Source organism: Drosophila arizonae, chromosome 4, assembly GCF_054131065.1.
Source record: "Drosophila arizonae isolate 15081-1271.41 chromosome 4, UAZ_ARI_1.0, whole genome shotgun sequence".
NCBI lineage: Eukaryota > Metazoa > Arthropoda > Insecta > Diptera > Drosophilidae > Drosophila > Drosophila arizonae.
Genome location: NC_142924.1, coordinates 24,886,601 through 24,909,957, shown reverse-complemented (window position 1 = coordinate 24,909,957; position 23,357 = coordinate 24,886,601). Strand labels below are relative to the sequence as shown.

General features: G+C 37.9%; 5 protein-coding genes, 1 long non-coding RNA gene and 2 other non-coding genes across 8 annotated transcripts; 5 read left to right on the top strand and 3 right to left on the bottom strand.

Annotated features, from left to right (window-relative positions):
* The first annotated feature begins 237 nt into the window (after positions 1-237).
* Positions 238-1,718, top strand: LOC108612438 (uncharacterized). The gene is made up of 2 exons (XM_018005320.2): positions 238-425; positions 497-1,718. The coding sequence occupies exons 1-2, from the start codon at positions 412-414 to the stop codon at positions 1,503-1,505; spliced, it is 1,023 nt and encodes a 340-aa protein (XP_017860809.2). The 5' UTR covers positions 238-411; the 3' UTR covers positions 1,506-1,718.
* Positions 1,719-5,849: 4,131 nt separating this feature from the next.
* Positions 5,850-6,345, top strand: LOC149269478 (uncharacterized). Its single transcript, XR_016269881.1, has 2 exons — positions 5,850-6,022; positions 6,088-6,345. It is a non-coding gene; the product is annotated as an uncharacterized LOC149269478 (long non-coding RNA).
* Positions 6,346-7,292: 947 nt separating this feature from the next.
* Positions 7,293-7,364, top strand: TRNAM-CAU (transfer RNA methionine (anticodon CAU)). The gene has a single exon. It is a non-coding gene; the product is annotated as a tRNA-Met (tRNA).
* Positions 7,365-8,335: 971 nt separating this feature from the next.
* On the top strand, positions 8,336-8,407 carry TRNAM-CAU (transfer RNA methionine (anticodon CAU)). The gene has a single exon. It is a non-coding gene; the product is annotated as a tRNA-Met (tRNA).
* A 5,465-nt stretch (positions 8,408-13,872) lies between these two features.
* Positions 13,873-15,066, bottom strand: LOC108612437 (uncharacterized). The gene is made up of 2 exons (XM_089468053.1): positions 14,550-15,066; positions 13,873-14,439 (listed from the first exon to the last, which is right to left on the bottom strand). Exons 1-2 carry the CDS (start codon positions 14,625-14,627, stop codon positions 13,936-13,938), a joined length of 582 nt encoding a protein of 193 aa, XP_089324179.1. The 5' UTR covers positions 14,628-15,066; the 3' UTR covers positions 13,873-13,935.
* Positions 14,849-15,846, top strand: LOC108612668 (uncharacterized). Its single transcript, XM_018005623.2, has 3 exons — positions 14,849-15,002; positions 15,062-15,376; positions 15,481-15,846. Exons 1-3 carry the CDS (start codon positions 14,937-14,939, stop codon positions 15,694-15,696), a joined length of 597 nt encoding a protein of 198 aa, XP_017861112.1. The 5' UTR covers positions 14,849-14,936; the 3' UTR covers positions 15,697-15,846.
* A 2,268-nt stretch (positions 15,847-18,114) lies between these two features.
* Positions 18,115-18,694, bottom strand: LOC108612436 (uncharacterized). Its single transcript, XM_018005317.1, has 2 exons — positions 18,665-18,694; positions 18,115-18,582 (listed from the first exon to the last, which is right to left on the bottom strand). The coding sequence occupies exons 1-2, from the start codon at positions 18,692-18,694 to the stop codon at positions 18,115-18,117; spliced, it is 498 nt and encodes a 165-aa protein (XP_017860806.1).
* Positions 18,695-19,728: 1,034 nt separating this feature from the next.
* Positions 19,729-22,951, bottom strand: LOC108612435 (uncharacterized). Its single transcript, XM_089467068.1, has 2 exons — positions 22,940-22,951; positions 19,729-20,416 (listed from the first exon to the last, which is right to left on the bottom strand). The coding sequence occupies exons 1-2, from the start codon at positions 22,949-22,951 to the stop codon at positions 19,943-19,945; spliced, it is 486 nt and encodes a 161-aa protein (XP_089323194.1). The 3' UTR covers positions 19,729-19,942.
* Positions 22,952-23,357: the final 406 nt, after the last annotated feature.

Below are 23,357 nucleotides of genomic sequence, written 5' to 3'. Positions count from 1 at the left end.
CAATCGAATAATCCTGAATGTTAATGACTAAAATAACAGCTTGTACTTTATACATATGCATATGATAAATAACACATTCACACACATACACGAATACACGAATTATCACGCGTTCAGAGCTGCAATTTGAGCTATTTTACAGTACATTCATCATTGAATAAATCCTCTTGTAATGGGACTATGAAGATCAAACTTTCAGAACATCACATAAATTCATAATTCATTTGTGTATATTAACCGAAGCACAAGTTTTCTATAAGTAAAAAATTTATATAAACAAAGCAAACATTTGTAAATTGACTAAATTAAATTATTTTGTTGACCATAGCATCGGGGGAATTATTTGAGATACGATATCTGAGCAAGCTACTTTTATTCTTTTACCAAGACAACCTGAAATATTTTGAAATAATGATTACTACATGGTAATTACTTTAGATGTATCATGAACCATTTTTTATTATTATTTTTTTTTTTTTATTTTCGCCAACTGCAGGATGCGTGACTCCTTGGCCGACATTTTGCGTACCAATCGCCATGCAGACTGCAAATTTATTATCGAAACTGCGGAAGGAAGTAAGGTATTTCTGTGCCACAAGCTGATCTTTAGCTGCGCCTCTGAGGTGTTCGATCGCATGCTCTATGGCAACTACAATGAGTCCAGCAGCGGAGAAGTGAAGCTGAACGACGTGGAGCCAAAGGTGTTTGAGAAGTTTCGTGAATATGTTTACGGCTACGATGACGAGAGGCTTGAAGTATACGACTTTGACACACTTGTAAAACTAGCAGAGTTCGGCAACAAGTACCTGGTAGAGTCCATCAAGGAGGACTGTGTGCGACATCTACTATACCGCAAGGAAATGTTCGACACAGACGAGCTTCTGCGTCTTTTCCAGTGCGCGCACACACTGAATTACTCGTTGCTGATCGACCATGTCTCTCGTGACCTCAAGAATCACGCCAAGAGGGTGCTCAACCACTCGGCCATTTACCAGTTTAGCACAGATGTGTTCAAAAGCTATATTGAGGTGGTCGAGAGCAGACTCAGTGAGCCAGAGCGCTTCAACTTGATTGAAATGTACATAAAGTATAACGATCTGTATAACGATGGTCCTGATACTGCTGCTACAGACACTGAAAGTGAAGATGAGAAAATAGATACTAATGGACAGGTGGCTACTCCGGCAATCGAAGGGAAGGGAAAAATGAATGGGGAGTATATTTCTGAGTTACTGGGGCTAATCGACTTTTGCAAATTCACGGCCAAGGACTTCTATGAAGGACCTGGCAAATCGAGCTTACTCACCTTGCAGCAAAAGTACGAGAATCTCTATAAGATTGCCAGGAGCTGCTCACATGTTTCCCCCCAGGAGGAACTAGAGGCCAAGCTAGGAAATTCCTTTTTATCTTCCAGCTTTTATTCGGATCATGAGGTACAACGATCATATATGAGTCGCTCAAGTCGCCGAGACGACTCATTGAAGACTGACATGACATATGACTAACCCCAATTATTTCAATATTAGAGAATGGGTAGCATACGGAAGGAAGGTGTCTCTGGTTGTCTAGATCTGCATAAAATTATGTTATATTGATTCATTTGATGTTGCATTTATTATCCTTGTGTAACGACTTTCCAAAAATCTTGACTGATTACATCAAATTTTAAGTATTCAAAAACGGAATTAAACCAAAAATATATACAGTGACGAACTAAATTATTGGCTTTTTAAACTTTAAAGCAATTTTGTAATTGTTTTTTAACGTTTTTTTAGTGATACAAAAAATGTATTAAATAGAATTGAGTATTTATTAAATTATACAGTACAACTATTTCGAAAAACTTCAACGTGCTTTTTTTTCAATAATATAAATAATATAATTATATATAAAATATAAAAAATAATAATAATAATGGCTAATAATAGGTTTGGCATTATGAACTTAGCAGATTGCGGGCTTCCTTGGAGCGCTGCACGTAGCTTCGAATAGGAAATCGGTTTCTTTCCATTATTTCTCTAGTTTATGCATAAAATTTGCTCAGATCATGCAAATGCAGCATAATTTTCCTCTGAGCTATCGATGTCTCTTTTAGCTTAGCCATTATTAAGAAAAGTAAAAAATATGCTCAGTTCCTACAAAATTTTCTATATTAAAATTCAAATTTGCGAAGCTTTAACTAAAGACACATAACATATAGTGAAATTGCCAAAAGGAGTTTGTCCAATCGGTTAAAATGTTCAAAAAAAAAAAAAAAAAAAAAAAAAAAAAAAAAAAAAAAATACTAAGTGTGCCAATAATTTTGTTCAGCAAAATTTAGAGTTTTTTTTTTTTTTTTTTTTGTTATTTAATTTTTTTAGAATGTACGATTAAGGTTTTTGGAATATATATATATATAAATTTTTTTTTATAATTTAAAAAACTTCCTATTCTATTTGGTTAATTTTTTTTCCATTAAAAAAAACGTTTCCAAAAAATTGGAAAAATTGCTATAAAGTTTAAAAACTTTGCTGTGCCAATAATTTAGTTCGTCACTGTATTTAGGTTTTCTGATTATATGATAAGTACACGAATTATTTCACATGCCTTAATGATGTATTGAACATTTTTTAGTGATTATCTTCTTCTAACCTCACATTTTCATTCTTTTTTACAGCTACTTTCACATTATTTCAGTCGCTGCATAGTTAGCAGAGCGCGTGCTTATGCGTGCATGCGCATGTGTGTGTATTGTTTCTTGTGTATGCAGAAATTAAGTGAAAAAGAGAATTATTTGAAAATTTCAGTGCATATCGAATTGGTAAGTTTATTTTATTATTTCATTCAAAAAAAAAAAAAAAAAAAAAAAAGTATATATTACAATGAATTTGTAGTTTAACATGGATACAGGGGATATTGAAATTGAGCTATAATCATGGAAGCAGAACTGCAAAACTGTGGAAGTTGGGTATTGGTGAAGGTTAACCGCAAACATTGCAAAGCCAAAGTCGTGTGTTTAAATTAATTGCCGCAAACATGCCCAAACTCCAAAAGTATGTAGATTTATATATATTTAATACCCTGTAGAAATAAAAAAAAAGCAAAAGGTGGCTAAGCCAAATATTAAGTAATTCACAGCACGTATAAAAGATTAAGAAGGGAGCTCTCTCTGCCTGAGACTCTGTAACACCAATTTTTGCTCTCCGACGGCGAGTCTTCTCCTGCTTCTGGTATATAATTCCCAACAATTTTTATCTGCATATATAGATCTTAAGCAACTGTCACGCGAAGCGAAGAATCGAATATTCTTAGTAAAACACAAATAATACAAACCATTTTAAAATTATTTATATACACTGCGAAGTCTAGGTATCTTGTAGTCGGCAAGTTCTGTCAGATTGTTATACCCTGAACCCATTTTCAATGGGAAATCAGGGTATAATGGTTTTGTTGAAATGTATGTAACAGGGAGAAGGAGGCGTGGCAGACCCCACAAAGTATATATATTCTTGATCAGGGTGACGAGCTGAGTTGATTTGGCCCTGTCCGTCTGTCTGTCCGTCTGTCCGTCCGTCCGTCTGTCCGTATGTATGAACGCGTCGATTTCAGAAGATATAAGAGCTAGAGACTTCAAATTTTTTTTAAATGTCCGTAATTACAGCGCGCATATCAAGTTTATCATTAAAAATCGATAACTCATCCCGATCTTTTTTTATCGATAAAAACCTTATCGAAAACCAGTTATAAAATTATATCTTCTACACCTTTATTGCTAGAGTCTCCAAATTTTTAATGTATGCTTATATGCAATTTATACAATTTCGGTTTTTGTTAAAATTTACCCCCCACCCTTAAATTCACCCCCTCACCCTCACTTTTGTAAAAAGCGTATTTCAAATACTAGAGACTTGTGCTTTGCATATCCATGTTATAATCATAATCTGAAAGTTTCATGAAGATCGTACGTCCATAAAAAAAGTTATTAAACAATTAAGTTCTCATAGTAAGCGCACACTGCAGCCCATGCGTTTATGCGTGGGTGCTTGTGTGTGTATGTGTTTGTGTATGTGTGTGTATGTGTTTGTGTATGTGTGTGTGTATGTGTGTGTATGCGTTTGTGTATGTATGCGTGTGTGTATGTGTGTCTGTATGCGTGTGTGTGTATGTATGCCTGTGTGTGTGTGTGGGCGTGTTTCTTGTGTAAGCTGAAAGACGCGAAAAATTATTGAAATATCTATTGCTCCAAGGGTTCAGGGGATCTCGTAGTCGAGCAGTCTCGACTAGAGCTTTCATACTTGTTTTTGTTTTGCGCATTGTCCTTTTTTTGCGCATTGCCTTTTTGAAGTCTGCCAATAATTTGTGAATGCAGCGGCTGCTGATGTAGATGCTCACGCTGTTACCGCGGCCATGGTGCTTGTTGTTGTTGTTGTATTACCAGCACCGCAATTAAAACATTTGACGCAGTTGCGACCATTACAAATGCCCAGCAATAATTTTAAATTTAAATTGCGACTCGTTTCCTTCCTTCACATACAAATAAAAGAAAGGTTGTATGAATAAACTTTAATATCAATCAGCAGCATAGAATTTAAGAAGATTTAACAAGACTTATAGCTGATGAAGCTATCAAGGCTATTAATTTTTTACACCGAACTAATCAAATAATCCATAATGTATTTCATATATACATAAATATGTGAATATAAATTTTACATCAGAATATAAAAATTACACCAGTTGTTCCATTCGGACCGTTCCTAAATACCAAAGAGGCAAACTCTGTGCGTGATCTCCATGAATTCAGAGTCCTCTTGTACACATGCAAACAATGAGGCGAATGAGCGAAAAGGCAGACGGCTGAAAAAAGCTTGGGAAAACCAAAGCCAAATAAGCGGAAAAATCTGTTTTGACTGCAAAATAGTGCTTATACTCTTTAGGAACAGGTGTTGTATCTATATTTGTACGCATAGACTGTTAACCTGATAAGGACTAGGCTCTACTTCTATCGAGTGAAATCTTTTAGAACTTTTAATTTGCATTACCCAATAAGGCTTGGCATATTTAAATCGTGATTAAAATGAAAATCGACTGGCTATTAGTTGAATTACGCGGGACAATATGATGAGCATAGGACTTACAAAATCAAAATTCTAAGATTTCCTTTGTGTATTACACCAAATGCCAACATTACCCAGATAATGCCTGAGAACGTCAAAATAATTAGGAACAGTTACAAAATTCAAATTCAGCTAGCTTCACAAAGACATCAAAATATACTCATAAGAAGAATATACTCATCTGGCTGTTACCTGCTTGCCGAGATCGATATGAAATAATCTCAATAAAAAAGAAGCAAATACATATATCAAGATTAGGGTTACGAACTCAATGAAAGAATCACAATGCTCTTGCCCAAGCTAGTGGAAATGTGTTTGATCGATAAAGAGTATATGCGACATACAGTACGAGTAGAATGTTTCTGTACGTGTTTTTCCATGGGCTGTCGGGCCAAAGCGTAGTGAAAAGTACTTCAGTATTCACTGCGAATGCTGTTTAATATTTGCAGAGGTTTCCAACGTTGAAAGAGTTCAATATAGACTTTACACGTGTCGCAATTTTTTTTTTTCTCTTTTTTTCAAAAGACCAAAGTAAAGGTAGGTGCACCATCTCTAAAATTCATATATCTAACAGGAGAACACTTGGTCTAGTTTTTACTGCAACAAACATAATGCCATTGATATCCAAAGAAGGTGGATTGGCTTTGGCATCTATGGAAATATAATAATGTTGATTAATGTTTATTGAAGCTATACGAGGTACTCCAGTTACCCCTTTGTGAGCTTATTGTCTAATTATTCTGCCCATTTGGGCGCGCCGGCTACCTTGTGTTAACTGTCACTAATATTTACAATATTTACAAATATTTACAAGAATATAACAAAATAGTATGATGGCAGCTGTGCGTCAACTTCTGTTGACTATCATAACAGGAGATCCGAGAATTAGATCCCTTCGGTTCAGCCTCCTAGGAGTTCGGTTTCGAGTAAGCAACCTGAAAATATATTGAAATACATATATAGAGATATTTAACTATCAAATACATTTTAGTATCATATAGTATCTTTTGTGGTTGCACAACGCGAACCAATCGAGTGATATCTCTTTTTGACGTTACAGCAATAATGAGTGATGACTCCGAAATATGTATATTATCGCAAAATACCTATGGATGCGCATAATTAGATCAGTGCCTTTTTGGACCCATGGCCATTAATTATGTATTTAATTATATTGTCCACTCAACGTTATGGTCCAATTAATTACAAAATAATTTCAAATTAAATCATGTCATTGCAAAACGGTAAATGCATTTTTGTGGATTACAAAAACAAAGCCACACACACATACACGCACAGGCAATTGCCCGATAAAAGTTCATGAACTTTAAAGCCGAAATAATAAAAATTTATGGCCAAATAATTGCAATCTCATTAGGACAACCCCGGGAGCAGGACATGGACATGACACCACGGCGATCCCGGCCAATTTGCAATTCGCAATGGCAGCGGCATTCGTGGGATGCGTGAGTATAAGTATACGCATTTTGTAAAATATTTAACAATAATTGAGCGTAAAATAATCGCACAAAATGGGCCTCGCACATCGAAAAAGGTCTCGCCGGACAGCAAGCTCCCAACTGTCCGCCACTCGGTCCCCAGTTGCAGAGCGCGTTAATTGCAGCGATTTTGTTGCCGCTGTCCCTGCAACATTGCATTGCATCGTATCACATTGCCTCGCATCGCATCGCCTCGCCTCGCACATGGACACGGATTGCGGCGACAATTGTAATTAAATAGACACCGCACACATGGCAGACGCCCTTTTCACCTACCCCTAGAAAAATTACATGCTGCAATCGACATTGGCGGCGGTCAGACATGGGCAGATGCTGTAATGCAGCTCCATGAGACATCTCTGGAGTCTTGTAGCCCCATTTTGTACGAACTGTGGAGTGCAAACGAAACTCTCCTCGAATAATCATGGGCTGATTCGGTGGCATTGCACACAAATGATATATGCATATACATATGCACATAGATATATAGGTAATTTATAAGCAAAACAACTAGATTTTTTAAAATATATAAATATATACAAATAACAAAATATATTAATATACTTATTATTATAAATATACCAAATGCTTTATTGGTTTTTAATAAAAACTTTTTATTCATTCTTTAAAAAATTTGCATTAAACTTCTGTCTTTTGGTCTAATTGAAATACGCAATTTGGCGCGATTATTTCAACAAGCAGAGTGGCGCAGTGGAAGCGTGCTGGGCCCATAACCCAGAGGTCCGAGGATCGAAACCTTGCTCTGCTATGTGAAAATCTGTATTCTATGTATTTATATTATGAGCTTTTTTTGTGGAAATAAAAAATATCATTTTTTTTTTTTTCTTTTTGTTTATTGAGTGTAGAAACGGTACAATCAGATATAGTACTTTAACAACACATTTATATACATAAAATTAGGGCCAAACCTCACTCAGTTTGTGAGGACTGAGAATTATGTAAATTTAAATTTAAATTTTATTAGCTAATCACAGTGCTATAAATTATATAAATTAAACATTATACATTTTTATAAAAATATAAAAAGATATAATATATTTTAAAATTTAACATTTTCTATAAAAACATAAAATAAAGTTAATTACATTAAATGAATATATATCAAATTAGTATATTACTAACATCAATTTTCCCTTTTTTTTTTATTGACGCAATTTTGTGTTATATTTATTTTAAGCGCTGAATCTGTACAATGCAAGGATAGTACCTTAACAACATAGTTAGATTATATTATATAGAGCCTAACTTTCTGATGTACTCAGGAGGACTTACAAATATATATTTACAAATATCGCTAATCAATTTTCCTTGTTTGACAAAAAAAAATAATAATAAATATTAATTATAATTTAGTAATCTCCACAAATTATTTATAGATAGTTAATTATTAGTCTACTTTTAGGATCGCAAAGAAATTTAAGTGTTCGATAATGTTACTGTGTGATCATTTATTGATGAGCCTAAAAGAATGCAACATTTTTTATAATATGTAAACGTGTCAAATATTTGAATATTGTAAAAACATATGCGTTACATTATTATTAATACATGAGTAAGAATGTAATTTAGTATACTAGTATTAAAAAATAAATAAATAAAAAAATTGAAGCTGAAGCTCAGACTAAAACTAAAATAAATTGGTGCCACCGAGGTTTGAACCTTGGACCAAACTACTTTTCATATGTGTTCATAAAAGCTTCGGACCAAACCGAACGCAACAGCAGAGTGGCGCAGTGGAAGCGTGCTGGGCCCATAACCCAGAGGTCCGAGGATCGAAACCTTGCTCTGCTATGTTCAATAACTGTTTCTTCGGAAGACACTTTTTTTAATTTTTTTTTTTTTTTTTTTTTTAAATTATATTTTATATTTAATGTCTCTCCAGTTTATACCAAAAAAAAGTCATCTCGCCCATGGTGCAGTGCATACTAGTGGCTATGCAGAATAGGCCTTTATTGCATTTGAAATTATAGTGTTGTTCATTTACTAAAAGTAATTGACTTGTTGTTTTTTTTTGCAAAGGGTGCATAGATAAGGTGTTTTATAAATTAGAATAATTTTAACGAGCACATTTGCGATGTAAAACGATTTCTGTGAATAACAAGAGAAAGAGAGAGAGAAACAGAGAGAATGACGAATATTGTGGACAGTAAACAACATAGATAAATCTATTTAATCGACGCGCATATAGTTAATTTTCGTTTGGTTTTTCGAATTGCTTATTGAAGCATGATACTAAAATTATTCTTGCGTAGAGGCGTGATTAGGGTTTACCTACCTGTCTCGACGATTATAGTAATTGTTTGCGTAATTTGTTGACAATATCCCAAGTAAACAAACGTCTTGAAAAGAAAGTCAAACAATCAAAGAAATCCCATCGTAATAAGAATTTTACCAACTTCCGCCTAAAGCTAACCAAGCCACGACTCCTCGCACCGTTAGCCGCGTCGTTTTACAAGATTCTATTTACACCTACTGCCAAAATGTTTACACTTCAACAGACAGCGCAGGACGAAGCTGCGCAATATGTAAACCATGGCGGCGCCCCGAACAATTGAAAGTGGATTTCCGGCTTAAAAATTGCTCAAAAGGTAGTGAGCAGAGCAGAGCAGGGCAGAGTAAAAGCTAGCGAAGGCGTTTCAAAGCAGACAAATGCGAAAACTCATAAAACCAAACTGAAGGTGTCGAAAAAAATAAGAAATGCTAACGGCCTGCATAATACGCAGCTCCAGCGAGGGTGAAACGCCGTACCTGAGGACTTGGGCGGGGCTAGCCCCGCTTGTCATAGCGCAAATTTATGTAAAAATTTGTAGCAATTGCAATAAGTTCGGTGCCCGGCAGCCAAATTCACAGGAACAAATAAATTTTCGCATGCTGGGCGAATTTTTATGCGCATTTTAAGTGTTGCCTGATGCACAAATGCTTTCAGGTTATTAAGTCTTTAAAATGAATTCCCCAAGGATTTCCACAGATACAGGAAGGGAGCTCTCTTTGGGGTTAGAAAGAGAGAGAGAGAGAGAGAGAGAGAGAGGAATAGGGAGAACTACAGTTTTCAATTAACTTAAATACGAGCATATTTTAAATGCAAAATGGCATTAAAAACTTTACGAAAAACTGATTACAGTTTGCCCACAAGTATTTACCAAGCACTCCATGAGTCTGATTGTGAATCTGTTGGCAGTGCAGTGCCAAGCCAATAATATACAAAACGTCTTAAGCAATGTACAAAGTGGAGTGCAAGTCTAGGCTTCGAGCCCCGCCCGACCTTAGACTCCGTCTCCACGAGCAAAGACTGTCAAAATTAGCTCGCAGCTGGCAACGCCTCACAGTGCAAATATTGAGCACAGCCAAGGAAGGCGGAAGCCCAGGCGCACCATTCCCTGACATGGGTTGGTCTGGGCTGGGCTGGGCTTTTGGGGGAAAGAGCAACAGACAAGACAACATTTCATTTCATCAAAATTTCGACTCGCTTATTCCGTAGCTGGAATTTTTCTCACTGCCAACTGTTATTTTTGGCAATTTGTTTGTTTGCCAATTGTCTGCCGGTTATGCTTATCCTTTTTTGTCGGCCAGCCTGATGTAATAAGATTTCATTTCTCTGACTTTCCGACTGTCTTTTTGTGCCAATTAACATAATATTTGTAAGTGGATTTTCATACTTGAGCGGAATCCGAATGAGAAAAACTTTAATGTTGCCTCAGTGAAACTTTGCAAAGCCATTGAACTCTTTGCCGTCTCTTGAATCAAAATTCGTGGTCTATCCCTAGCTGCCACGATAAGATATATATGTATGTATGTATGTATGTACGTATATTTGTAGGAGAGGCTCATATTATTTGTAGCTGCAAATGCCGATGTACAGCGAACGAGTTTGACCATAAACAGAGCTAACACCCTTTCGCCTTTCTCATTGCTTTTCCCGCCCCCAGCCATTTGCATTTGCCAGCACTTCAATTATGTGACAGACATTATTATGCTAGCATCACATGCCGTGCGAGTGCGATTGCGATTTCAACTGCAGATACAGTCAGCGACACGCCGAAAGAAGCCCGAAAAACTTGAACAGTATGCAAATGAAAAAGACCCGGGCAGTGATAAGCGACAGAGCCAAGTCACTGCCATTGCCATTGCCACAGCCACAGCCACAGCCATAGCCAGAGCCAGAGCCACGTTGGGCCTCGAGGTTACGCTCTTCAGCATCAGATCCGCATTAAAATGGAAGAAGTGTAGCCGAAACTAAACACTCAGAACGTCTATTGGCTAGCTGCGTTTTGCCAATCATTTGAAAATTATGATCCAATCATAACACTTGCTATTGCCAGTTCAATAAACCCATCATAACTGGGCGTGGCTCGCGATAAATCAGCTAGTGGCAAGCGTAATTGTAAATGTCACTGCATTGAGCCACAGGTGCTGCCCCTGCCAGTCACGTGCCTCGTAGGGAATTATGCAGATGGAATAGCTCGGGTCCACCCAATTTGTATGTATAACCCACATTTTGCTGTTTACTCAATTTATTCTGGTCCCCCACTTATTTGCTTACAAATCAATTTCGAGCTGGGTCCCTCTGATCCGGTTCTCTTAAGTATTCCCCATTTAGTTTTGCTTTTGCTTAAGCTCACATTATTTATATTTGGGAATTCCGATTGGGAATTTTATTTAATCGCCATTTATAGACGGATCAGGCACAGATACCCTGCTCGCAATCTAAGCCGAGCATATTGGCTTCGCTCAACACCGTTTGAAGTGCCAAACAATTTCTAGGGATCAGAAGACCATAGTGAAATTTGAAAAGATAATATGAAAAGATTCTGTATATATCGACTTACATTCAACTCTGACATCTTACATAATATGTTAAAGCATCGCATTGCTAACTCCTTTTCGACTGTTCTATATAATGTAAATAGAGCATTACGTAGTCGACTACATGCATGACCCCTCTTTCTCGTATGTGAGATGAATTTAATGGTCATAGAGAACCGAGCTGCTCCACTTTTAATGCTGATTCGGCAGTGTATTTATAAGACTATTTATGTCTCAATAAATAGATCAGGAAGACCTGCAACAGCAATTCTTATATAACATATCGCTTGGTCAAATATTCGCTTTCGAGTTGAGAATGTGTAACTCATAGATACCCTGCTCAATTTTCTTCCCTTAGTAGAATCAAGAAATTGTTGGTGGTATAAGTAAATCTTTATAGAAAGTATATTATTGTAATCAACAAGTCCGACATTTAATTGTAATACTTCTCATACATTTGCACCAAACCTATGTATACCCGTATGAATCGATTTCAGTCATCTACTGGGTATATATCAAAAATTAACATATTCAAATAACAAATTTAATCTTGACAAGTTAAGCCCCATACAAATGACATCATTTGGTTAGCCAATTATACAATTTAAAATTTTTTTTCCATATCCTTGTGCGGCAGTGTTAAATGAGGACTTCAAGGATGAGTAGAAAATAATATACTAAAAATGTAAATATTTGAATTTATAAACATACGTATTTTCATGAAATTAAGATATACATATTTGTTTGAAATACTGGCGGATAGGAGTAGAACTGATAAATAATGAAAAATAAAATAATTTCATATCATCATTGAATACATATATATCCCCAGTGCTCTGCTATATACATATGTATGTAGAAGAGCTCCACGAATTTAGTTCTCTATTGTGTTACACATTTCGTGATCAAAGCATGCCAACTACTGAAATAGTAATAAAACTTGAAGCCAACCCCAGAGGCAACTGCGAGACAAATACAAAAAAGTCCAGCCAATGTAGATCTGGGCATTACTGTGGATCAGAGACAAATGCCGCCCATCCATTATTCAAGTTGAGGCCTCGACAACTGTACTGCCCGCAATCGCAATTAAAATGAACTTTGCTATATAAAAGAAATAATGTACATATACATATATATAGTGTGAGCGCGTGTTTGTATGGGAATTCGTAATTTTCTAAGTTATTGCACTCTTCGAAGCCTTTGCAACAATTTATGGCCGTCTTTATGCGGTTACCCGTGAGCTTAGATAGATTTATATATTTCTCCGCTCTGCCGGCTGCTGACTCACGAGACTTAACGTGACATTACTGCTGTCAACGACTTTTGGCTTAAAACGATGTGCAGCGCATCCTTAATTACAGCGCACTATAGAGCCTAGCCGAGGCGACCCTTCTGTCGCCCTCGCCTCGCCACCAGGCGGCACACTCAGCGGTCTCTTGTTGCTTCTTTTCTGAAGCGGATTCAGCAAAAGCAAAAAACAAATTTGCAAAGAAAGAGGGAAATGCCGTCAGCTATTCGCAAGTTTTTATAATGTTTTGCATCGAGTCGGCAAACTTTACGAGAATTTCTTTATATCTAGCTCGTAGGCTCCATTACGTGGCCTGCCTAACAACCATGTAATGCTGCATGAATAATGAGAAGCTCTCGAGATCAGATACTGGCTAACTGCATTAGTTAATAAGAAATCTTGTCGGCTCTATCTATAGAGAAAACAAGATGCCGCTAACCCTAAAATTTATATGCTCCTAACGATATCAGCCCAATCAACACACGAGTGCTTCAAGTCCCCTGCCTCAGCCCCATCACCATCCCCATTCCCAGCTCCAGCTTCAGCACACATGCTGCTACAATCGCTCTAAATCATTGTCGTCTGTTTCTCATCGGGGCACATCATCACTGCCGTCTTGGCCCGTGGCTACGTCTCCGCCTCCGCGCCCGCCTTCGCCTTCGTCTTCCTCATTGTCTACCGTCGACGGTGGCTATTATCAGCGTCATCAATTCGCTGCCTGCAGACAGCTTGTCACCGTCGGGTAAACATGCGAATTTCGCAGTCGAGCAGGCAAACACGTGACAACGGAGGTGACTCTGTTCCCGCAGCATTCAGCACTCAGCATTCGGCTGATGAACTGGCTGGTGAGGACAACGCGTCCGACTACCCAATGACGATGACGCCTCAGAGCCGACAATGACGTCAATTGTGCGACAAAAGCCATTTTGCATACTAAAATCGGGCAAACAGCGCACTCAGCAGCAGACAGAGACAGCAATAGCGATAGCGATAGCGATAGCTATAGCGACTCGGGCTCGGGCTCGGGCTCGGGCTCGGGCAAAACTGAGAGATATTGTACACATATTGCATGATGACTATAATTTAAATTGAAGTACGAAGTGTTGACAAAATTATAGCATTCAAGATACCTTTATTGAGCGTTTAGCACATAAGAGCGCACCCACACATACCCAATTCTCTCTCTCACTCACTGTCTCCCTTGCGCTCAATCATATGTATGTCTCTCTTAGCCCATACTAAAAAGCTTAAGATTGTTGAAGCCCTTCGACTTGTCGATGCGTCCGTAGAACGAGCCCTTGAATATCATCTGATTCTTAGGTTTCGATAGACGTAAACTGAATTTGAAGTTGGTCTCTGGCAGAAAGCTGGGCAGCAGCTCCTCGTCCACAACATAGTCCTGCAGCGTGTAGGTGCCCCTCTGTATGGGGCATTCCTTGAAAAGCTTTCCATATCGCTGCATGTCTTGGTATATGGACCGTGACAGGGGATCCGCATTGCGGTCCTTCAACATCTTGCACAGGTCCACAGTCCTACTGATGAGGCTGGTATAGTTGCCCGGCTCCGTCTCCAAGAAAACACTGCCCGTTACGTCCACACCGTTGATTGTCTCCAAGGTGTTGACAACGACAGTAAGCGCACTTTTGCTACTGTTTTGCAACTCTATTTTCACATCCACCAGCTTGGCATTGAATTCGTAGTCGAAGCGCACAAATACAATCTTGAAGGAGCGCTGGAAATAGGAGATTGCGGGGGGAAAACAATTCAATAAGATGGCAGATCGCATGATCTTTACACCGTGGAAACACCCTTAAATGTTTCAGCCCCAATTCTCACGCTTACCCAGCCATGAGCCACAGGATGGCTTAGTATTAGCATAAGTGCCAATGCAAGAAATCGTAGGCTTAACTCTGTTCCCATCTTAGTTCAATTATAAACTGGCAATTTTATTCAATTAACCACTAGTCATATTATAGGAGTATTAGGCGGTCAGGCATCAGTGGAGACCAAATGAGTTTGGCCATTACGGAATCAGATGGAAATCCTCACTGTCATGGCAAACAGCGTCAGCTAATTGGTTTTGAATATGCTTTTATTCCAAATCACTCAGGCGTTTAGACTCAAGCCCTTGATTCGATGGCATCGATTCGAAATTACCGTTGTTAATTATTACCTGGCACTATAAATACCTGGAGCATCACAGAGCTCTGACAGGCATAGTAAATCACCATGTGGATGAACAGTGTGCTTGTGGTGCAAGTCCTTCTGGCGCTCTGCTCCGGCAGCTTGGCCGAGGTAAGTGCTCTAGAATCGCCTCCAGACTATTCCTTACCAGCTCCCATTGCATTGGCCAGAAAATGATGCGGCCCAAGTTCAAGGAGATCAAGGTGTGGAGCGAGGAGAAAATGGTCAGCCACAAGATCCTCTACGACAACTCGGATCCGCACCTGAACTTCTCCATGGAGGTGCACCAACCGCTGCACGACGTGGACATTCACTTCGAGGTGCGCATAACTAACAAAGTGGACCCGTACTACACAACCACCTTCAACACCACCCTGAATGTCTGCCGCATCCTGAACTATGCCAACCAGTCGCCAGTGGGTCGCTTCGTGCACGGCTTTATGCGCGAATACGGCAATATCATCGACACCTGTCCGATACCGAAGGTGAGTGCCCCCACGCTTTGTGCTCTGGCCCTCGTGCAATCTACATTCGCGTCTTCTAGGGAAGATACAAATTTCGTCACTTACGCTTTAATCGAAAATTACAGGGCTCGTACTACATCAACAAGTTCTGGTGGCCAGAGGACCCAACCTCGTCCATTCTGCCCGAACTGGAGGTCGACATCCACTTTGAGGCCCACCTCCTGGATGCCAGCAAGAAGCGATCGCTCCTCATGAACGACCACATTTCCGGCGAGTTTGTTGTCCAGGATGTCAACAATCTGAAGCCTGGCATATTCGCCATGTTGCCCAAGACGACCTAGGCCACTTCCCCACCGCTGAAGTCTATTCAATTTCCGTATCTATCCAGCACTTTCGATGTTTCAATGGTATTCTTCAACTTATCTATCCGTTTTCTTCTTCTTCCTAAATGTAGTAACGAGCAATATATTTGCCGGCTAGCGCAAACAAAATCGTTGAGATATTTTCATTTACATTAGGAGCTTTCCTGTCTGCATAGGAGACCAATTGTAGACGCAATTGAATTCCCTTATAGATCTGCGATAATTACATTTTCTGGGCAGCTCTGTTTTTCGAATACGTGAACGCAATTGCTTTCGAATTAGCTGGGTTTGTCACTCACCGAATATCTATCATGTCATCTGTCATAAAACTGTTCATATTTTTTAGCACGCAAATTTAGCATATTTTTTGCAAATTTCACAAATTGAATTAAAACTCCCCGTCGAATGGGCCATCACGGCATAGACAGCGACACAACAAAATTAATATTCAATATATTTGCAATGAAATGTTTCGACTCGCGTCGTGCCCATTGTATTCCCTCTGACAGTTTGCGAATTTTAAAAGCGCGCCTGACTGCGAAGTGCCAGCCGCTTTGATTTCGTGAGCATTTTGTATGATTTATGTGACTGTCAGTTGTATTGAGCTCTTGGATTCGAGCAATTGACTGCTCACTATTGCCGGTACTTAAACGCATCGCAGTAGCCATAGAAATATGTATTTGCTATTGCGCAGCACCTCGAAGTTTATGGGCATTTCTAGTTTATAGCTACCATTATCTACCCAACAATTTAGCTGCGGAAGTTGTCATTTGAACGAAGATCACAAAGCATGTCCCATTGGGATGGGACATATGCATGTAAAGGTAATTACAGACGACTCTCGATAATTTGTACCCAGCTAAAGCAAAAATCGCAATAAATCGAAAAAATTATATTCTCTTGAAAGCAGCTCCATACATTTTCTCTCGTTAATTCTTAGCCTTTTTCGCAACTTTTAGAACATTAATCCTCTTGTAAATAAAGATTTTATTTTCGTAACCTCTTATAGTTTGCATTGCAACTTGAAAATTGTTGTCGTTAAATACCCGTTGCACTTTGCAAGCAGCTATGCCGCCCTAATATCGCTGTACATGCTGAATTTTGCGCTTCTCCCGCCGTTTTCGTTTGGTTTTTGTGTTTTATTCCAAGAGCAACATCATGTCTTAGAAATGGCAAATAGACGTACGCATAAAACCTTATCAATCTCTCAAAAGCAGTTTTCACTGCCCGACCCAAAAAATACCGAGCCCAATACGAAGTTGAAGTTTGCTCAGATGTCCAGTTTATGTGTTGTATGGTTAGATATAATACTAATAATAACCGATGCTCGCAATTACATGAAAATATATATCTCATGTTAATGCTTAGATATAATTATTTTATAATAATTATATGGGCATTTCTCCTGAAAGGTTAACCGCAGCCAAAACATTCAAAGTCAATGCAAGCATGTTCTGCTAACATATTTTGTATAACTAATTCATCAAATTTAACTAATATAAACCCATTTTACATTTTATCATAATACATCGCGAAATATTGAGACACAAAGCCGAATAAGTGCAAAAGCTCTGTTTTGAGCATTTGTATTGCACACTTTGTTCTCATTATTGAAACACTATGCAATGAAATATGATACTTCGAATTTTCTCTATTTTATTATAATTAATAAATTGAATATATATATCTATATATATTTCTAACGCTTTTATTCATATAAAATTACTAAAAAAATTAAAAAATAAAATAAAAAATAAGTAAGTACCCTTAATAGAAATAGATAGAATAGATAGATAAATAAAAAAATAGATAATCTATGTGGTCGGTGGATTTAACCTGGTTGTTCTCCATAAACTTTTAATGAACTCTGAATGTATTGAAATTGAAAAAATTTATAATCAGGGTACAATGGTGAAAAGTATGAACCAGGCAGAAGGAATCATCGCAGACCCCATAAGGTACACATATTCCTGATCAGGACGATGGGCTGAGTCGATATAGCCCTGTCCGTCTGTTCAAATATTAGAGACTTGCGCTGGCAAATGCATGCATATTCATGTTATAATCATAATCTAAAAGTTTCATGAAGTACATCCACAAAAAAGTTATTGAAATTCCCATAGTAAGCCACCAGTGCAGTGCACTGCAGCCAATGCTTGTTAATGCGTGCGTGCGTATGTCTGTATGTGTGCGTGTGTGTGTGCATGTGCGAATAATTATTGAAATATCAGTTGCTCGAAGGGTGCAGGGGATCTCGTAGTCGATCAGTCTCGAGTAGAGCTTTCTTAATTTTTTTTTTTAACTTCACCACACCTCAAACGAACCTAACGTGAACATGTCCCTTCTTGATTTTATATTTTCAATAGACCATAGTATTGTATTACACAGTGAAAAGGTTTAAGACAGTAACGCTTCTATTAAACATTCCACCAGAAGCTTATTTCTTTTCGAGTACTTTCCATAGTAGAAACTAGCCGCAATTCGATAATCTCCGAAGAACAAAAAAGTTGGCACCAGATCGTCTTTTAACTCCCAGTCCTGTATATAGTAATAGCCCGGATATATGGGACAGCTTCGGGCAAAGTTTCCGGTTTTCAGCATGCTGTTGTACCAGCGACTATAAATGGAGTTCTGGGACCCTTTGAGCAGAGCACAGTAGTTGATATCATGCTGAAATACGCTCTGATACGATGTGCTTTTGGACTGGCGAACTTCAAAACTAAGATGACCCTTAAGCCCTTCCTTCAGTACACCTACTAGATATATATCAATTTTGACCTTACTATTAATTATTTCCATTGAAAAATTGGAGAATACATCATGTTTGAATGTACAGTTTCCCGTTTGGAAAATCACTTTAGTCGCCTTCAAATATAATTCATATTAGTTTCATGTAATGAAAAGTGTTCACTGCGGAGCTTACCAATATTGCCGAAAAAAATATTACCATAAACAGTCCGATAGTCTTTAGAAACATTTCGAGAGACACCGATGTACACTTTTCGGATGAACTATTTTAGCTATTTGAGCTTGCTAATGGATTCCGTATCAGCTACATTGATTTTGACATTAACTGGTTCAGTGCGTTTTTGATACATTAGCAAATATTACATTAGTAAATCCGATATTGTTAAGAGATAACAACAGAGGGAAAGTGCACGACCTATACAGACTTGATTCCCGGATTGAAAGATTATCATTGTTAGATATAACTTGATATATATAAGTAATTACTATATAAAACTCATGTAAATTATAAAAATGTTTCTTTTCATATAAAAACAAGTAAGAAGGCTCTAGTCGAGACTGATCGACTAGGAGATACCCAGAGCCCCCCAAGCTAATATTCTACTCATTCTGCACTTTTATGCACACATGCACGTATAATACCGCGCTCGGCTGACTGCGCAGTTAGCAGCGGCAGCGCTTAGGATGCGCTGCAGAATGGGCAAAATTATCAGAATTTACTTGTTCAATAATTTCTCTTGTAAATGGACAATCTTAATGAAACTTTCAGAGGGTGATCATATGGTTAATATATGTGTACATTCCAAAGCACAAGTCTCTAGTACTTGAAATACGTGGTATCCAAAATTTGTAAACGACAAAATCTTTGTGTCGATCAACTGTATATAGATACACAGTAAATCTGGGTCTCTAGGTCTAAAAGTGTTCAAATTAGTCTGAGAAAACAAAATCAATTTTTCGATTATTCTTAAAAAGTTAAATAAAAATATGATAAACTTATACTGCGTATGGTACACACGAGTATGCATGCCAAATTTCTCTCTAGCTCTTATAACTTTTGAGATCGGCGCACTCATACGGACGGACGGACGGACAGACGGACAGGGCTATGTCGATTCAGCTCGCCGTGCTAATCAAGAATATATATATACTTTATGGGGTCTGCGATGATTCTGCCCGTTACATACTTTTTCACAAAACCATTATACCCTGATTTAGACTGATTAGCCTGTTGACTACAAACTTTCGAAAGGAAACGAAGCACACATTTATAACCGGATTTTATTCCCTTCCATTACTATTACTTATAAAATCATTTCACAATCATGAAGGCTCTACCTAAAGAAGCCATCTCGCTCTTCCTCAACAGCAATCGGGACTACTTTCAGGAACAGCCAGGCACGTCTCTCTTCTCTCTCTCACTCCCTCATTCTTTCCATTTTTTCTCCCTCTCCCTCTCTTAATTGCGACTATATAGTTAGCTTGATTTGAGTAGTGCAAAGATTTTCATTTCGACTACAAAGTCCTCGTGCTTCGTCTTTAGTTTCCCGAAGAACATGTGGCAATTGACACGATAGTCGCCAGCATATAAATACTGAGGCACCATGTGGGCTTCCATCCTCCAGTTCCGCAGAAAGTAATGCCCCTCGGTCACGGGGCAGTTGTACATGAAGTTGCCATGCTCCAACATGCTCTGGAACCAGGTCTTGAATATATTATTATGTATGGCTGACACAACGCCGCAAACGTCTACTATATGGGCGAAGACGCTTTGGTAATGCTTCGATTTGCCTAGGCTGATAGAAAAGTCAATGTGCATTTTGAGTCCACGCGTTAAAGGCTTTCTGATCATCATGTCCAGATTGAGCGTGTTATTAATGATGCTCATGTTGAAGTTATCAAAATACTTATGGCTGTACTTAGACTCTCCGGCCTGGATGATCACGCTAGACTTAATAGCAAGTAAGTTATTTGATTTCGTCAAGTATTTAGTAGAGACTCACAGCTTTAACGACTGACAGTCGGTCGAAAAACAGCAGCAAGAGAAGCGAAATACCGTTAATATGAAATACGTACATTGTTATATAAATTACGACATAGAAATGATTTTCGGACAATGAGCAAGCCGGTCGAAATGTTTTTTTGTTCGCACTAAATTACTTTTTATAGTCAGACTCTATGTGCCAAGGTAATTATGGATGTTTTATGAGCTTCAATGATATTTGTTTCTAATGCGATTTATATTGAATCAAATTGATTAATAAATTTAAATAAAGTTAAAGTTGTCCACAATGTTTGGGTCACAACAATTGATCCGATGAAGAAAATCCCACGAAAGATGTTCGAAAAAATGACCAATAAAATTTTTTACTTGTATACTCATTCACGAAAGTGAATTAGTATATTGGTTTTGTACAATGTCCGTCCGTCCGTATGAACACATTTTAAGACTTAAAATTCGGAACACATACTCGTGAATATCCGAGATACAAAGTGTTAAAACTTGGCCCATCCGCCCACTAGGGGCGTGGCAAATCAGAAAATTCATTTTCCGTATGCCAGAAATCATATTAGTTCAAGAGCTAGAAAGCTGAAATTTGGAATGTAGAATCGCCCCCATTGCTGGCAAATCGGATAAAACTGTATCTCCTCGAGTTTTTAAACTAAAATGTGAGCTAATGTTATAATTGTATAAAGATTAACAAGTAAGAGGGCTCCAGTCGAGACTGCTCGACTAGGAGATACCCTGAACCCTCTAAGCTGATATTCTAATCATTCTGCATTTTTATGTACACATACATACACTGTGCTCTGCTAACTGCGCAGTAAGCAGCGACTACGCTTGGGGTGCGCTGTAGTGTGGGCAATATTATGAGAATTTATTTGTTGGATAATTTCTTTTGTAGACATTCGATCTTAATGATCAGATCAGAGCGTAATCATATGGTGAATATGTGTGTATATTCCAAAGCCCAAGTCTCTAGTACTTGAAATGCGTTTTTTACAAATTGGTGGAGAAGGGGGCGTGGTATCCAAAATCTCTAAATTACAAAATCTTTGTATCGATTAACTTTATATACAACACAAATTTAAAAACTCCAGGTTTAAAAATGTTCAAATTGGGCTAAAAAAAACAAAATCAATTTTTCGATTATTCTCGATAAAAAAGTTTTCGGATGATATATCGAAAAAATAAAGCAAACTCGTAATGCGTATGGTACACACGAGTATGCATGCCAAATTTCAGCTCTCTAGCTCTTGTAACTTCTGAGATCGACGCACTCATACGGACGGACGGACAGACGGACAGGGCTATATCGACTCAGCTCGTCGCGCTGATCAAGAATATATATACTTTGTGGGGTCTGCCACGCCTCCTTTTTCCCGTTACATACTTTTCCACAAAACCATTATACCCTGATTTCCCATTTTCAATGGGTTCAGGGTATAATAAAAAAATTATTCATCTACGCCCACTAGGGGCGTGAAAAATAGGACCTGAACATATAGTTATTTATCAAGCTCTGCTATATTTTGGGCAGTATCATGCTAACCACCCAAAACCAAAAAGCTATGGCGGATATATATCCGCCCACAGGAGCGTGGAAAACTGCAAAAGATATTGAAGCTTCAAATTTGGATAGCTCTATCGATAGCCCAAAAACAGTTTTTACGCCTCTTTAAAAAATATCCTATAAGTTTCACATTTTTTTTAGCGAAAGCATTGATTTTCTATAGTATTAGGACTAAACTAAACTAAACTAAACTAAGATGCGACGTTTTTACTTGATTTTATTAATAATTATTACATATTACATAATATTTTTATTGTGTTTTATAAAATAAACTTTTTAGGTTAGCTGTGCCTCAACTGTGCACTCTATCAATGATTTGCTTATGTTTCCCCAGTGCTTTCCATAGTAAAAAATTCCGTCAACCCGATAATCTCCCTTTAAAAAAAACGTAGGCACCTGATTTTCATACATTTTCCATCCGTGCATATAGTAGTAGCCCGACTTTATAGGGCAAGTCGTGGAAAAGTTTCCAAACCTGAGAGTGCTGATGAACAGCCGGCGATAAATTGTATCCTGGGATCCTTTGAGTACTACACAGTAGTCGATATCGTGCTCAAATAGGCGCTGATACGATTGGCTTCTAGGCTTACGAAACTCAAATTTCAGGTGACCTCTTGCTCCTTCGGCCACTACGCCTTTAAGCTGTATATCGATGCTAAGCTTACCATCGGCAATTCGCAAAGATGAATTTGAAAATACATCGCGATTGAATGTGCAGCTCCCTTTCCTCAAAAACGGTTTGGATGCCTGCCAATAGATTCGTTATTTTTCTTTCCAGTTGAAATGAAATAAGTTTTTCTGTATGTACCAAAATGTTGTTAATTAATCCCAAAAGTGCTATTGCTGTAAGCAGAGCAAAAGTATTTGATAACATGTCGAATAGTCGTTCCTCCACAAACTGTTTCAACCATTTTTATATTGATTCTGGTACTGAGTTACCATATACATATACACATACATTTATGTACTATATGCAAACAAATATATAATATAAATAATAAACAAGTAAGAAAGCTCTAGTCGAGACTGCTCGACTACGAGATCCCCTGAACCCTTTGAGCAAGTGATATTTCAAAAATTATTTGCACATGCACACACACACACACAGCCACACGCACGCACGCATAACCACGCATTGGCTGCAGTGATGGCGAACTATGAGAACTTAATTGTTTAATAACTTTTTCTTGTGGATGGACTGTCTTCAAGAAACTTTCAGATTATGAATATAAAATAGATATGCATGTATGTATTTGCCAAAGCACAAGTCTCTAGTATTTGAAATACGCCTTTTACAAATATATGGGTGAGGGGGTG

Bases quoted from the DNA above. Each gene is read 5' to 3' on its own strand.
- LOC108612668 (XM_018005623.2), top strand. From the start codon at position 14,937: ATGTGGATGAACAGTGTGCTTGTGGTGCAAGTCCTTCTGGCGCTCTGC. The intron at 15,003-15,061 runs GTAAGTGCTCTA...TGCATTGGCCAG, and splicing joins GCTCCGGCAGCTTGGCCGAG to AAAATGATGCGGCCCAAGTT. The intron at 15,377-15,480 runs GTGAGTGCCCCC...CGAAAATTACAG, and splicing joins ACACCTGTCCGATACCGAAG to GGCTCGTACTACATCAACAA.
- LOC108612437 (XM_089468053.1), bottom strand. From the start codon at position 14,627: ATGGGAACAGAGTTAAGCCTACGATTTCTTGCATTGGCACTTATGCTA. The intron at 14,440-14,549 runs GTAAGCGTGAGA...TCCTATTTCCAG, and splicing joins ATCCTGTGGCTCATGGCTGG to CGCTCCTTCAAGATTGTATT.
- LOC108612436 (XM_018005317.1), bottom strand. From the start codon at position 18,694: ATGTTTCTAAAGACTATCGGACTGTTTATG. The intron at 18,583-18,664 runs GTAATATTTTTT...TTATATTTGAAG, and splicing joins AGACTATCGGACTGTTTATG to GCGACTAAAGTGATTTTCCA.